The following is a 14,705-nucleotide window of genomic DNA, read 5'->3' as shown; positions in this document are numbered from 1 at the left end:
AAAGGAGCAGTAACTTGTTACATCCACAATATGCAGAAGAGCATCTCTTAACACACAACACACAGAACCTTTAAGCAGGTGGGCTACAGCAGGTGAGGACCACACCGGCTGCTGTCAGTTGAGACCAGGACGCTGAAGTTACGATTAAGACTGGAAGAATGTTGCATGGTCTGATGAGTCTGTTTCTGCTGCAATACTTGGATGATACGTTCAGAATTCTGAGTAAACATAAAAGTAAGGTTCAGGCTGCTGGTGGTAGGACATAATCTCCTAATTTGTGTCTTTTAAAGGACAATCTCTTCCCTGGACTCATTATGAATGTGCAGCTGACACATCTGCAGGAACAGTCTGGTCTTTTCATCCTTTCTCTGCAAAGTTAAACAAATAAAAGCAATCTGAGACCAATTAAAACAAAACCAAGTGTCGAAAATCTTTATTTCTAAAATATGCAAATACAAACAAGGACAAAAGTATGAAAATATAAACATATTTTTTCCCTTTTGCAAAACATTTGAGATGTTAAGGCATGCGGAGCCCGACTTTTCAAAGAGAAATCTTGTGCTACTCAAGTTTAAAGGTCCCATGAAATGAAAAATGGCTTGTGTGTCCCTGGGTGGTGTTCAGAATAATAAAAGTCATTGTTGCATATTTTTATGTTAAAATCCCTTTCTCTTCCCATAAAGTGTCATGCTTTTTCGTTTTTGTTTTCCCCTTTTAAATGGCTTATCTCACCGTCAGGACAAATACAAAAACTCCATTCACTTCGATGTGACCCGTGATTATGGGGTGATCCAGCCAACCCCTCCACAGTCACCTCCACAGTCAAAACGCCTGAAGGAACATCCCATCTCATCACACCTCAAACCACAAAGAAATAATACAATCTAACAGACACTTCATGGGACCTTTGCACACTGTGGATGCTTGCTGAGACACGTTAGCACATTATTACAGCAACAACACGTTAGGAAGACCCAGAAAACTTTCACACCGAGTTTTCAATGCAAACAAAAAAACCCTAAAATAACAATAAATAATACTGAAGATTAATACTGTTTCTCATTCATACATTTACTCAAACAGTTCACCGCTCGGCTTGAATGCGAGTCTGCTGTCATCGACATGAAATCTACGCTATATCTACGCTCAGACTTTCACCGTGTTTTAATCATCTACCAGGGCCAACTCGAGCTTTGCAACACGTTTTTTTTTTTTCCTACTACATTCAGTGTCAGAGGGAATGTATTGACTGTCCTACTGGTTGACACACTGAGTGAACGGTTATACTGGAAGAGTCAGCTGCAATCAGCCCTTTGTGGTTGGTCTGGGATGAAATTAGCATTGAAGTTGCAAACGCGACAGAAAGGCACATGTTGGTAATTCATTCAGGAGGAAGCCTGCAGCAGCGAGGAGTGCTCGCACACCTGCACGACTGCTTCGACCGGTGTTTCTTTGGTATACGGTAGGCCTGTTGGTGTGAGAAGCTGATTTGGTATTAAACCTCTTTTAGTTATTATGCCTCATACCTCACAGCAGAGTCCAGTATTACAGTGTTCACCATTTCAAATGGCGCATTAGTAACATTTCCTTGCAAAGTCGTTAAAAAAAGGAAGAAAAAAAAAGCAAAAGTAAAAAGCAAAGGTTAAATATTTTCAGTTGATTGTCAACTACTTCTCAGATAATTCCCCTTTGGAGGGAAATTAAATTTTAAATAAGTTAATATTTGCAGGACCTCTACACAAAGAGTTTTCCACCAAAGTGGAATAAAAAGTATAAGACTGTTTTGGTAACTGACAGCATCATGTCGTCATCATTATAAAAACAAAAAAAACCCCACACGTGCGCACACAAACACACAGACACACAATGCTTAAGGATCAAGTATTAGAGGTAAGTTATATTCTGTTAGCCCTTGGACTGAAATAGATGAACTCAATGGGATGGGGGCGGGGAGGTGGGGGCTCTGAGCTACAGGCAGGCTTGAGACTCGACATGCAGTCAGTCGAGAAGTAGAAGCTAAACCATATGGGCTTTCCTTTGTCCTCGTTTCAAGGAAATTATAGTCCAGTCCTCTGACATTCAGGAACAAAGCGTGGAAGAAAAGCCTGTTAAGAGTCCTCCGAGATGAAGAGGTTCCCGCAAGTTTCCTCCATCGTGGCTGGTTGTCGAGGTTACTGAGTTATGCAGTTTTCTCCCATGTCCTGAGCGTAACGGTCCAGTATTACGTTACGCAGCTCCTCGACATCGCGCCGGAGCTGCTGGACTTCGACCAGCTTCTTCTGCAGCACCTCAGGATTCATCCAGTCCTCGCCGTGCTCCGCCACGGATGGGGGTGCTGGAAAAACAATGCATAATTGGTTCTCATTCGATTACATTTAATTTAAACATCAAATTCAACACTACAGTGAAAAAGATGAAGGTCAGAAATAAAAACTCGAGTAGTGCTTACAAGTGAGGCCAAGGAGCAGGGACAGGTTGGGGTCTTGTCCCTGGGCTCGCTGGGTTAGGATGCTGCACAGTGAGCGCAGGTCACTGAGGCAGGAAGCAATCTCAGCATGCAGTCTCTTTGTGAGATTAGCCCCAGCTGGCTGCAGGACAGAGGAAGCCTGGTTAGTGCACTTTTGCTCTGGATCGCTCATCTGCTCCTGCAGCGTCAAATTCTGCTCCATTAGTTCCTGGTTCTGGGTCGACAGCTACAACACAATGATCGGCATCGGTGTTAGGAGCTGTCGAGCTTTATTGAGGACTCAGAGGTCTGATTTCTAAATTAAACAGAAACTGAGAAAGTTGGTGCTTTTTTGGAGATGGTGGTTAATATAGCTCACCTCCTTCATGGCTGTGTGGAGCTCTAACACGTTCTGCTCTTTGGCCAGCACCTCCTCTCTGAGAGCCTGAGAGCTGCTTTCTTCCTGAGATATCTGCTCCTCCAAAGCCTGCAAAAGAAAAAAAAAAAAGATTTAAAAATGTTGCGCGCTACAGAAACAGCAAACACGCACTCATTCAGATTCCCTGTGAAGAGATAAACACCTGGATCTGTGATCCAAGCTGTTCCATCATCCTGTGTTGCTTCTCAATAACCTGCAAAGAGAAGAAATGACCATTAAAACAACACCAACTTAAGCACCAATGAGGCGTTACCGACCAGCGTGTGCTGGATATTTTCCATGTTATTGATCTAACTTGCACACATGAGCACAGCAAATTCAGTACACACTGCAGAGAACATGCTGTAAACCACATAATACAGTCATTTCCCAGAGAAATACTCACTTCTCTGTAAATCTAACTCATCTGAACATGAACTTCCTCTAAGCTCAGGAGTCATCTGAGGTCAATGCACAAAGTGGGTTCTTTCTGCATCTTTACTTTGGGATAGAAATTACTTTTTAATAAACCTACATACAAATAGTCCTTAGTTATTCTAGTTTATCCAGTGATATTTACACTCTGAATCCTGTCTTTGTGTTCTGCCCTGATCTGAAAAGGTGAACCTTCTTTGCACATGTAAGACCACACCAAGCAGACCTTTTTGAGTCTCTGCTGCTCCTCTTTCAAACTGTTGTTCTCTCCTCTAAGCTTCTCAAAATCCAGAGAAGGGAGTCTGGCTCCATCCTCCAGGCCCTGCTGTACCCGCTGCTGCATACTGATGAAGACAAAAATAACGCAGAACACTCATTATGCACAGTTATTAGGTTTTCTTTTTACACTGAGAGCGAGGAGAAATAACATGCCTACAGAGAGGAGTACACATACTCAGTAATGGTGGTCAGCAGGTCCCTCTCCCTGCGTTTCTGCTCCTCCAGGTATGAGTCTTTCTCCTTCAGCTGCGAGTTTGTCGTCGCCAGACAGTCGTCCAGTTCTTTTACTTTCCTTTCTAGCTCTGCTACCTGATGTTCAGCTTCCAACAGCTTATTTTAAAAAAGCAAACAAACATGAGCAGGTTTAATGATTAACACATGTGCACCTGAGCAAACGAAAAGGAGTTAAAGTTTAGTGTCCTAACCTGTTTGTTCTGGTTCTGGTAGTCCTCCAAGGTGGGCAGGTCAGCGAGGTAGCGCTCAAGAGTCTCAATACGCTGCTGGTTCTCCCTCTTCAGTTCCGACTCCTTCTGACACTTTTTCTTCAGGTTGCTGATGTGCTTGTCTCGACTGCGGATCTGCAAACATAAACACACGTTAATCTGATAACATTACGGTACCCAAATGTGCCGCTCAATACAGCCCTTCTCAATCATCTGATGATGAATAAAGGAAAATGACAAACCCATTGTTACTTTTTAGTTTCAAAGAAGTTTGTTTAATGAAAAGAGGAAGCGTGCTTCAGGCTTCGAGTGATTAACCCTGACCGATTTTTATCTACACCATATTGTTTCTTGTGTGGGAGACAACAACTTCCCACTTGATGTCCTTGGGCTCAAGGACGTCAAGTGTTTTGCTCTGCTGTTAGCTAATATCAAATACTGGGACATGCTAGCGCAAAGTATTGGGCAGGGTTTTTATTTATATATAAAAAAAAAACAACCATTGCATTGGCCATCATTAGGGTTTAAAGGTTTTCAGTCTCGATATTGTGGTTCTCGTGTGCATGACTCTTAATAAGGACGTGTTGGGTAAGCACAAACCCTTTCTTCCTGTTTCTTCATCTCCTCCGTGTGCCTCTCGCAGGCTTCCTTCAGATTCTCGGTCAGTCGCCGCATCTCAGCCTCAACTGCCGCGAGTCTGCGCTCTGCCTCTGCTTTCTCCAGAACAACAGAGTCTGTGCGCTCTGCAAACTGCGCCCTCAAGAACGCGTTCTCCCTCTGAGCCTCCTGCAAGTCAACATCAAAGACTCAGCTGAGTAAGATATGGGTGCAGTTAGTCAACATGACAGCAGTATAGTAGTCCTAAGCGTTGCTTTCTGGAGGCTGAGCATGTTTTTACTAACCTGTAGACGCAGCATATACATATCTCCATAAGAAGCTCCTCTGCCCAGGAGGGCTCCGTGAACCTGCAGCTCGCTTTCCCTCAGACGCTGCTCCAGCTGGGCCATGTGCTGCTTTTGTCTGCGATCACAACCAAGTCCAACCATCAACAACAACACAAACATTCACAAAGCTTTGTTTTGGTAATTTAATAAAAGCAGTGAACCCATTACAAACACTTACCTCTCAATGATAAGCTCCTTCTCCTTTAGCAGGCTCTCGCTGGCTTTGACCAGCGCGTCCCACTTGCCCGACTCAGAGTGAACCGGTGTTGAGTATAGAGGTGGGTACTGACCCACTCCTCCACCCATTAGCTGTAACAAGAGAGGGAGAAATGTATTACGTGTCAGTGTTAACTGACAGTGGCGGACAAGTGATGAGACACACCTGCATACTTTCCACTTTTTCACACAATTCAGGGGTTAGCAACAACAGATCTAGTGCTTTAAAGTACCGAGTACTGCAAACGCCTCATGAATAACCTCCAATTATTCATATGCAACACGAAAGTAACAACTACTTTTTTGTCAAATCACATGGTCATGGGTCACTGTGCTATGAAATAATTAGCAGTGCCAGCAGTGTTTGTTTTCCAGTAAAACTTTAGATGACTAATGTTAAGGTTGTAATGGTACTACTAGTCTTATCAACACTACTTGGTGATTTGTGCTTTCACTGTTGATGTTGTATAAGAAACAAATTAACAGGATTCAGGACAAAGACAATGATAGTGATGCTCGTCATGCATGTGTGCACTCAGGACAAAACGGTTACTTTTAATCATTAACCCTTCAAGCTACCGGCAGACTGCTGGAGTTTCTGCCTTTATATGCAAAAGACTTGTACTTATGACTTTAGGAACCATAATTCATTGTGTAGCTTTGTACGTTCTACACTGTGCTGCAGCTGCCAATGGCCTTCACGCACATATAGAAACAGGGAAGATGAACTTCTGATTCTAAACCCCAAATTATAAAGTTTGAAATACAAACTGGACAATATATTATTAATAAAACAATAGTAAAGGACACCAAGTTTCTTTATTTGTTCACTGCCAATAGTACAACTGGTAACATTGGAGCTGATCAGTATTCTTATGATCAATAAATAAGCTCTGGTACCTGTTTGATTTCTGCTTTAGTGCCAACATCTTTACATTAAATACTTATAATTTTAGAGCCACACACGCCACATTTATGCTGACAACATAACAGGTTTAAATCTGCACACAGCTAGCCACCTGACAGTGACAGAACAAATAAACTGGCATAACAAATATATTCCCAAGAAACATGAACACGAGCCTGTCATCTACTTCTTTTGTTAATGTCAAATAGGCTATGTATGTTGAGGACAAAAACGCTTATTGGGAAAGGACACAAAAATTATATCTAAGCATTTAAAATACAATAAATAACGTTATGTATTAGAAATGAGTGAATGCAGCTCATCGATCTCGGCTTTGAATCAGCAAGAGGTTGTACAGCCTGTTCATATAGTATAATTACCTCTCAATACGATCAGGTTTAGCTTGTTTTTGTTCAGTGTTAGTTCCAGAAAAACTGCATTAGTGTACTTAAGTGTTCATTTGTAAGCAAAAATTTGATAAACTGCTAAAAGTCACACTTCAAAGTGGCACTCGGTCAGCATCTGCTCCCAAACATAACAAAAGTCAGTGTTAACAAAAGATCGAATAATTAAATATATCTGCAGACAGCATATAATTGGTTGAAGTAGTTGAAATTTAAATTTTGGTTATTGATCTGTTTAAAATCCTGTTTTAAAATAAACTTAAATGTGTATTAGACCACATTTTATATGTAATTAATAAAGAAATGGGAAAATCTATACATTGTGTATAGAAGCTATTCTTTTGCCAAGTTTTAATCTTTACAAACAAACAGCTACTCCACAAATCTTCAGTTTTTTACATTTTCCCAGATACATCTGAACCCATTTAAAGCTGCCTTTTTTGTTTTGCCACCTAGCAAAATATATTGTGTGGAAAAAGTGTCACAAGATACACTTGAAATCCAAACTTGTTGGTCTCACTTTCTTTACCAACAATCTTGCAGCAGTAGATGTTTTATATTGAGATACATACCTGCATTTGTTCCATTTGCAAGCGTAAGCTTTCCAGTTGTTTATGCTGCTGTTGCTGCTGCCAGCTTGGAAGTTCACTGCATCTGTCCTGCCGCAGCGGCTCATAACCTTTGGAGCCTGCGTGCTCTCTCAACAGAGCCTGCGTCTGAAGGCTAAGAGGACTCGTATAAACTCCAGCAGATCCGGCCACACCAGGCTGTCCGCCCCTTTGATTAGAGGCTTCTGCAGTACCAGGAACGCCAGGCCTAGCTTCAGGCAGAACTTTATAGCTGTGCTCCAAACTTCCTCTGTAGGCCTCAGACACGTAGTCTGGAGTGTCTCTAATCCCGGTCTGTAACCGGAGTCTCATGTCAGGGCATAACCCACCCAGAATGGCTGACTGATTCAGTGTAGGTTCCACCGCAGGAGTATCAAACCTGTGGCCCTCGTCCAATCGCGTATGGTCTGTTGGGAAAAGCGAGTGGTCCAGCCCATTCACCAGACTACGGTATCGACTCAGGCAGTCGGGCTTTACCCCGACGGGATCTCCTCCCACGCCAACTTCAGCATCCAAGTTGGGCGAAGATGCTGATTTGGAGAGAGAGGAGGACTTTGACGTGGTGCCGCTTGGGGTTCTGGAGCCAGAGGAAGATCTGTGACCTGCAGCTGAGGACAGGCAGTCCTCCTGGACACATGACTGGGGCTTTGAGGCCGGGGCTCCGGCCGTGGATGGCATGACATGTGCAGTGGGTATGGGGATCTGACTGCGGATGGGCTGGAAAGAGGGGCTGCTGCTGGAACTGCAGAAATCTTAAAAAAAAAATAAAAGAAGACAAACATTAGAAACAACATTAAGAGGATTTCTCTCACACTACAAATGTTCCCTGTTAAACCAGTGCAGAATATCTGGAGCGCTACCGCAGGCCATTTTCTCTATTTTCAGTCAGCAGTGTAAAGTAGATGCAGCAGGGTTTACTGGTGGCCTACTTTGATGATGAGGTGTCACCGCTGAAAGAATTAAATGGCTTTGACTGACTCAACTCAGGGAATAGGCTTATAATAGACTTAAAGCACTGCACAGAATTAGAGCTCCGTGTTACATGACAAACATTTCCTGTGTTCACTGTGTTAATAAACCTGCTGATACCTGCCTGAAACATGTACAATTATAACCCACTATAAAAATATGTTACTGCAGAAGGGCAGACAAAAAGTTCAGCCCTATAATTAGCAAAATTTTGACAACACACATGGGGTACTACAGCTTCAGTAAACACAGAGTCCACTTTACTAAGCAAGCAGATACAGCAATGTTAATCTGGAAGCTTCAGAGATGATAAATGACTTTAGGAACACAGGAAAACCCAACACCAGCCATCTCCACAATCCTCAACACACGTTACACAACTGTTTTACCAGCACTACAAACCTCAGAGAAGTGTTGAAGTCTGAAAATTGGGCAGTCACTCGAACACAGCAAACGTGTTAGAGGCTGTGGCATGTTTTCTAACAACGAGCGGAAGTGAGCAGAGCGGCAGAACGCTTTAAATCAAAACACAGAACAGTCTTCTGCATTTCCTGAGAGCAACAGAACAACCTGTGAAGCCAAGACTGACAGCCGCCCGACGAGCAAGCCCAAAGCCGTATTGTCCTCCAACAGAAGACCTCGCCTTTACCGAGCCCTGAACGAACGCATACAAACAGGCACACGCAGGAAAGGTTAGGGGGTATTTATAGCCCACCTCTCAAGTTACAGAGCAATCTGTGGGTGCCGCTTATTTAAGCACCTTGCCTCCTCCCACTGAACCACACATCACACGTGTACCTCCAAAGTCAAATACTGAATGGGATACTTCTACCTCTTACCAGCTTAAACCAGAACTGATTTAAATTAAGACACCCTGAATAATCACTGCACACAAAAATAAACAGCAAACATGGCAAAATAGGGTGGGGGGAAAAAAAGAACAAACTTTTTTTTTTTTTTTTTTTAAAAACATAACACATCTGATATAAAAGACGCCTCAAGGCTCCACTGAATCACGACTGGCTAGAACATGTCTGAACTCCTCAGCAAGAACAACCTTTGTTAGATGTTTGCTCAACACACATTCCTACCCAAAGACATAAAAACCCAAAACTTGTTCATTTGTATACCAAATCGAGTGTATTTCCCACTTCACGGTGACTCTAAAAACTCATTATCGTAGCTTTTAGTGAAAGACACTGATAAGATATCATTGTTAACAAGGTCATTATCTCTTCTGCCTGCTGGTCTGATTCTTTATCAATACCCTCATTGATTCATGATCAATCATCCAAGTACATAGTTTTTCAGCTTAGACACAGAGGTTTTACTATACCTGAATCTGAACACAGTTTAGAAACAGAGTTTTGTTTTTTTAGAAGGCCTGTGTGTGACTATGATGTGCAAAAACCTTTTTCCATGAGTTTGATGTCCCTCTATAAAATATGCAAAAGTCAGGAAATCATGAAGGCCCCGATTAAAAGGCACTGATCAGCTTGGAGCCACAAGAATGCAATGGACTGGACAATTTGATACTGGTGCTAAACTGGAAGCAGTTTAATTCCAAACCCTAATTATCTGCTATATTTATAGGCACTGCCATCAGTCTAGGTGGTTGGAAAAAAGCCTAATAGCTGCATTACTGGATATATTAAAGCCAGTTTCCCACATGCACTATAGCCTGAAACGTTTCTAGATATCATCCAATGAAAAGTCTCTCAGCTCCAAGTTTGCCTATGTGAGAACAGAGTGGACAACTGTCTGTTGAAGGAGAGCACAAAACTGTAGACAATGTCTGGAGACTTCTGTTTTGTATTTTAATTTCACCTTTATTCAACGTATCAAACTGACATCTTGAGAATATGATATGAGCCAAGGCAGGAAACCAAAACTTCCAGAGAAAAATCCAGAAAAGCACTCAAACTACTCAGGATTGTACAGTGGGTCAGTGCTGCTAGTTTAGCTCTGTAATAGCTTACAACTATTGCTATAAATGAAATTTGCTCAGGGAACACAACTCAATACATGAACATGTGGAGGGTTGGACAAAATAATGCGAAACTAGCAATTAGTGTATCTAATAACAAGCCTGCCAACCATTCGCTTGAATACAGCTCTGACCGTTATAGGAATATTGTCTTACAAGCGCCGAGCTCAGCGATTAACATGTTCAGGAGGTGTAAGATGACCCTGGCCACCTCAATGGCATCTGCTTTCATTTATTTCAAAGACAGAACGCATGCATCTACTAACACTAATAACTGGTATTTACTGGAAGTTTGAAAGTTTTGGTTGTTTCTTATTGTATCTCTGCTTGTGTGTTATTTGTTTTATGCTCCACTGACTGTACTGTTGTCTTTCTTGGCCAGGACACTCTGAAGACATTTTTTCCTGGTTAAATAATTAAAAAAAAAAAAAAAAAAAAAAGAACTCCACAGGTTCTCTTAAAGCTAACTGATAAAAAGCCAGGAGCAGAGATTGTTTAATTCACCATAGTGACAGGGAGAGCACCAAAATAACCATCAGTTTACTCAGTGTGCTGGGACACCATCACCTCACTAATATTTTTCCTTGTCCTTGACAATTGCCTGGCAATCCACCCATAAATACCAGCCCAAAGCCTACAGTGCTGCTACTCTGCAGCCTATTATTTTGTAATGTTTCCTTTGGAAACAGGGACCACCCATCCCAGCTGGCCATCCATTAAACACAGCCTTTCAGTCCATTATTTTTTCCACTAGTGCATGCACACACAAGCTATCAAACCATTGGGAGATTCCCATTTTAAACAGAACAATGTGAAAGCAGTGATATTCCCGCCACAGGCAAGGTACAGCCTTGGCATTCAAACATCTCCTCTCACTTAACCTCAACTCTGGAGCAGTACAAGCTGCACCTTGGGTCAGTTTTGGCTGGGGAGTATCTCTGTAAATGTCCCAGGCATCAGCGGTGAATCATGAACATTTTATCACCCTATAAATAGACCTAGAAACAACACCATGGACAACACAGTGTGTTCCAGCTTCATCTCCCCAAAATTGTTAAGTGCCAAGCATTACCTAATTTAAATATTTCATGACTGCGCTCAACTTTCTAGTGAGCAATTTTAAAGAACAGAGGTTTAAGGGTGCACAACCATTAGAAAAACAAACCCAACACTGTTTAATGGATGTGTTCAGGTCACTGCAGTGAGACAGTCTTCAAAACAATGTTACACAACAGGCACTACAGGCAGAGGAAGAACAAGCAAAAGTCATCACCTTCTGCACTGTCAGATGCTGATGTGCCAAGACCAGTGTCCCCGCTGTCTGATGTTCCGGGCCGGCGGCCAAAACGGCTTTGGAACTTCTCTGACACAGCTGGCGTCTGCCACTCCATGTCAGCAAACCGGGCTAATGCACATTTGTGAAAAGGGACAACGACAGCAGAGCAGAACATCAACACATGTGGAAATGATGCAGGGCTTATGCATGGTGACAGCAGCGTGTCAACTTACCCGCTGGTTTGGATTCAATATATCTCTGCGAGGTGGTCATTCCATAAAAGACCAGTTACCTGTGGAGACAAGGAATTAGCATTATTGTATGGTACGGGACACTGAACAGGTGATCAAACTCATGGAATAGCTTTAAATTGGAACATGTGTAAATTTGTTTACTTTGCCTCACTTAAACAAACAGCTGAACAACTAACGATCTATTTTAAACAATAATTTGACAGAGGCTGGCAGACTTTTGTGCCCACCGTAGAAAGCCTGTCTGCACATAGTAATTATGAACTGGACGGTCACGGCAGCTGTTAGCTACTGACTGATCTGCTCGCCTATCAAATTCATCTGCCCATCAACAACCACCACACACACTTTTCTGGGTAGCAACAAAAATAACAACACGAGCACATGTCTTCTCGTTACATAATGTCTTACACAAACATCTCTATCCCTACGGGAACCCTATAGGAACTTCCAAATCAATGGTGAGAAAAGAATGTAATGATGGTGGGCACCAAAAGGCTAAGACACCCCCCACTGTTGTTCAAACTAATCATTTTCTGTAGCTAATTCTTAAAGGAAACTACTGATGCCAGGGAACGCTTTAAGCTAAACACGAGTACACGCTTAACTGAATGTACTAAAAGTATTTTTGTTAGTCAGCCGAATGAGCCAATTACTGCTATCCCAATCTACCTATTTTGTTACAAAGAAAAACACACACACAAACAACTCGTTTAAGATTTGAGCAGCGATGCCCTACACCGTTAAGCATTTTAGCTAATCCACGACAAATCCGTTTCCGCCGAACAAGCTAGCTAACAGCTAACACCGCTACGGTTTTCTTAGACTCCTGAGTTCACATCCACGATACATATCTGACTTCAGCCTACCGTGCACATTATCGTAGATAAGCCGGTTCTTCACGCTGAAAGAACGGCTACTTTACCTTCGGTTTCAGATAAGGACTGAATACAGTGATAAATCTCGGTCTCGGGCTCTGAATCTGAACCCTTCGCTGCTGCTGCTGCTGCTGTTGTTCCGCTAGCCAACTGATCTCCTCTGATGGCAGACAACCCCGCAAAGACACGGTGGAAGCTTGTTTAATATTACAGCGCCGCCCGCTAAATTCGGGGAGTGGGTGCTGCTTCACAAACCGCTGCGGAGTTTTCTGCATACACCTTGTTACACCTCCACTGATGGTACACACCGACTTCAAAACTATGGGTGCTGGTGTAATATCGTGAAGTATTAACCTCTGAGCCAGATTAATTCACAGAATTTTTATCTTGTCATGTGGCCAAAAAACCACTACAGCAACACACAACGAACGCATCTAACCAAGTTGCACAGAGAAGGCAAGAATAACCTAGAAGAAGACTTTCGCAAGGGTTAAAATGTGTTGAAGCCATATTTAAAATACCTTAAATTGGACTACAAAATGTTGATTGGCACTGATGTGAACACTGTAAACTTAAACACAAGAGGTCAATGTCAATGAATTGTCAAGGAATTGTATTTGTAGAGCACATTTTAGTACACGTAAACTCAATGTTCTTCCTATAAAAGATAGACATCAAAATTACACGGATCTGTACGTAGGGCAATAAAAACAACAAAAGAAAACGTTACAAAAACATTAAATTCAAGCGAACACGCACACACAAACACATACAGTGTAAGTCTATGAAAGTAAAAAGGGTTTTGAGTCTGCTTTTGAATGTAAACACACTTATAATTGACCTCAGGTCAGCGGACAAATCGTTCCAAAGAACAGGACCACAGTTTCTGAAAGCACACTTTGCTGTGTGGTTAGGAGTAGTTAAAAGATCTGCGCCTGATGACATGAGAGGTCTCGCTGGGTTAAATAGAAGGAAGTTAAAGATAATTCAGTGTTGAACTGAGAGCCAATTAAGTTATTTCAATAGATGTTCAAGTTTCCATGTGCGGTTAAGGACTCTGGTAGTGGCTCAATCCAATGATCCTTTGGATAATCTGGTTAACAGAGTGTTAATGATTAACCTGCTTGACATAAATGCATAGAGCAATCTGTCAGAGTCAGTTTGATATAAAAATGTTCTTATGTTTTATTTTATTTATTTATTTAATTTTTCAGTAGTTGAAAGCAGTTCTGGTGACCTTATTGATATTATTGTTGTTATTGTTTCTTTTTTATATACACTACTGTACAAAGGTTTTAGGCAGATGTGAAAATTGCTGTAAACAAAAAATGCTTTCAGAAATATAAATGATTATTTATTGGCCCCAAATGTATTCTGCAGCAAGACAATGACCCCAAACATACAACCAAAGTCATTAAGAACTATCTTCAGCGTGAAGAAGAGCAAGAAGTACTGGAAGTGATGGTATAGCCCCAACAGAGCCCTGATCTCAACATCATCAAATGTGTCTGGGATTACATTAAGAGACAGAAGGAAAATAAATGATTAACACTTCCATTTTTGAAAGCATTCTTTGTTTCCAGCATTTTTCCTCACCTGGCTAAAACAATTGCACAGTACTATAGATACAAAAGTAAGAATAACATACTATACCACATACTGCTAGCACGTGAAATTGTCAGCTGACAATCGTGCCAAAACTCTGATTTCTCAAGTGTCAAATTTCAAAAAGAAAATCCTAATTTGCTGCACATGTTACCCTATGATGGCAGATGTTGAGTATTACAAATGTCAGTTTCTCAACTTCCTGCAATAAAGCAACAAACAAACTCAGCATATGTCACACTTTCACTTCCATTTTTTGAGCCAAGTTTGGTAAGAACTGAAAAAAGAACCATAGAATTGTAGAGTAGAGCAGAATCGAGTATTACTGACCCCTGAAAAAGTACAAGTAATCATTACAAACTTTAAAGACACTATTATTACAGCGGACAACTTTTATGTTCTTTTAGAGTTTCGAAAGTTTCTGAAGAACTCTAATATCTGAATATTAAACTTACTACTTTGCTGCATCTTTATTTAAGGGTTGTAAAAACACATGCAATGAGATTCAGGTTTAACAATCTTACTGTTAAAGAAAAACTAAAAGTTGAAACTATTATCGTTTTTTAAAAGTAGTTCAGAAAAGACAGACCTAAAAATAAAATAAAGCCAAATAATAATAATAATAATAATAATAATAAT

General features: G+C 41.4%; 1 protein-coding gene across 4 annotated transcripts; it reads right to left on the bottom strand.

The window, feature by feature from the left end:
- Positions 1–405: 405 nt before the first annotated feature.
- cep85 (centrosomal protein 85) lies at positions 406–12,627 on the bottom strand. 4 transcript variants are annotated; one of them, XM_085473107.1, is made up of 14 exons: positions 12,509–12,627; positions 11,566–11,624; positions 11,330–11,461; positions 7,065–7,852; positions 5,144–5,274; positions 4,924–5,041; positions 4,622–4,807; positions 4,004–4,156; positions 3,754–3,908; positions 3,526–3,643; positions 3,028–3,078; positions 2,826–2,933; positions 2,450–2,693; positions 406–2,335 (listed from the first exon to the last, which is right to left on the bottom strand). In XM_085473107.1, exons 2-14 carry the CDS (start codon positions 11,603–11,605, stop codon positions 2,172–2,174), a joined length of 2,388 nt encoding a protein of 795 aa, XP_085329233.1. In that variant the 5' UTR covers positions 11,606–11,624; positions 12,509–12,627; the 3' UTR covers positions 406–2,171. The 4 variants fall into 4 exon arrangements, with proteins under 4 accessions (XP_085329233.1, XP_085329236.1, XP_085329234.1 ...); XM_085473110.1 differs by having other exon boundaries at positions 2,450–2,588; XM_085473108.1 differs by having other exon boundaries at positions 12,453–12,512.
- Positions 12,628–14,705: the final 2,078 nt, after the last annotated feature.

The sequence above is a fragment of the Copadichromis virginalis genome, linkage group LG11 (genome assembly GCF_057382275.1).
Source record: "Copadichromis virginalis isolate Kocher_CV1m ecotype Utaka linkage group LG11, C_Virginalis_male_GT1.1, whole genome shotgun sequence".
Lineage (NCBI taxonomy): Eukaryota > Metazoa > Chordata > Actinopteri > Cichliformes > Cichlidae > Copadichromis > Copadichromis virginalis.
This window is presented reverse-complemented; position numbering and strand designations above follow the sequence as displayed.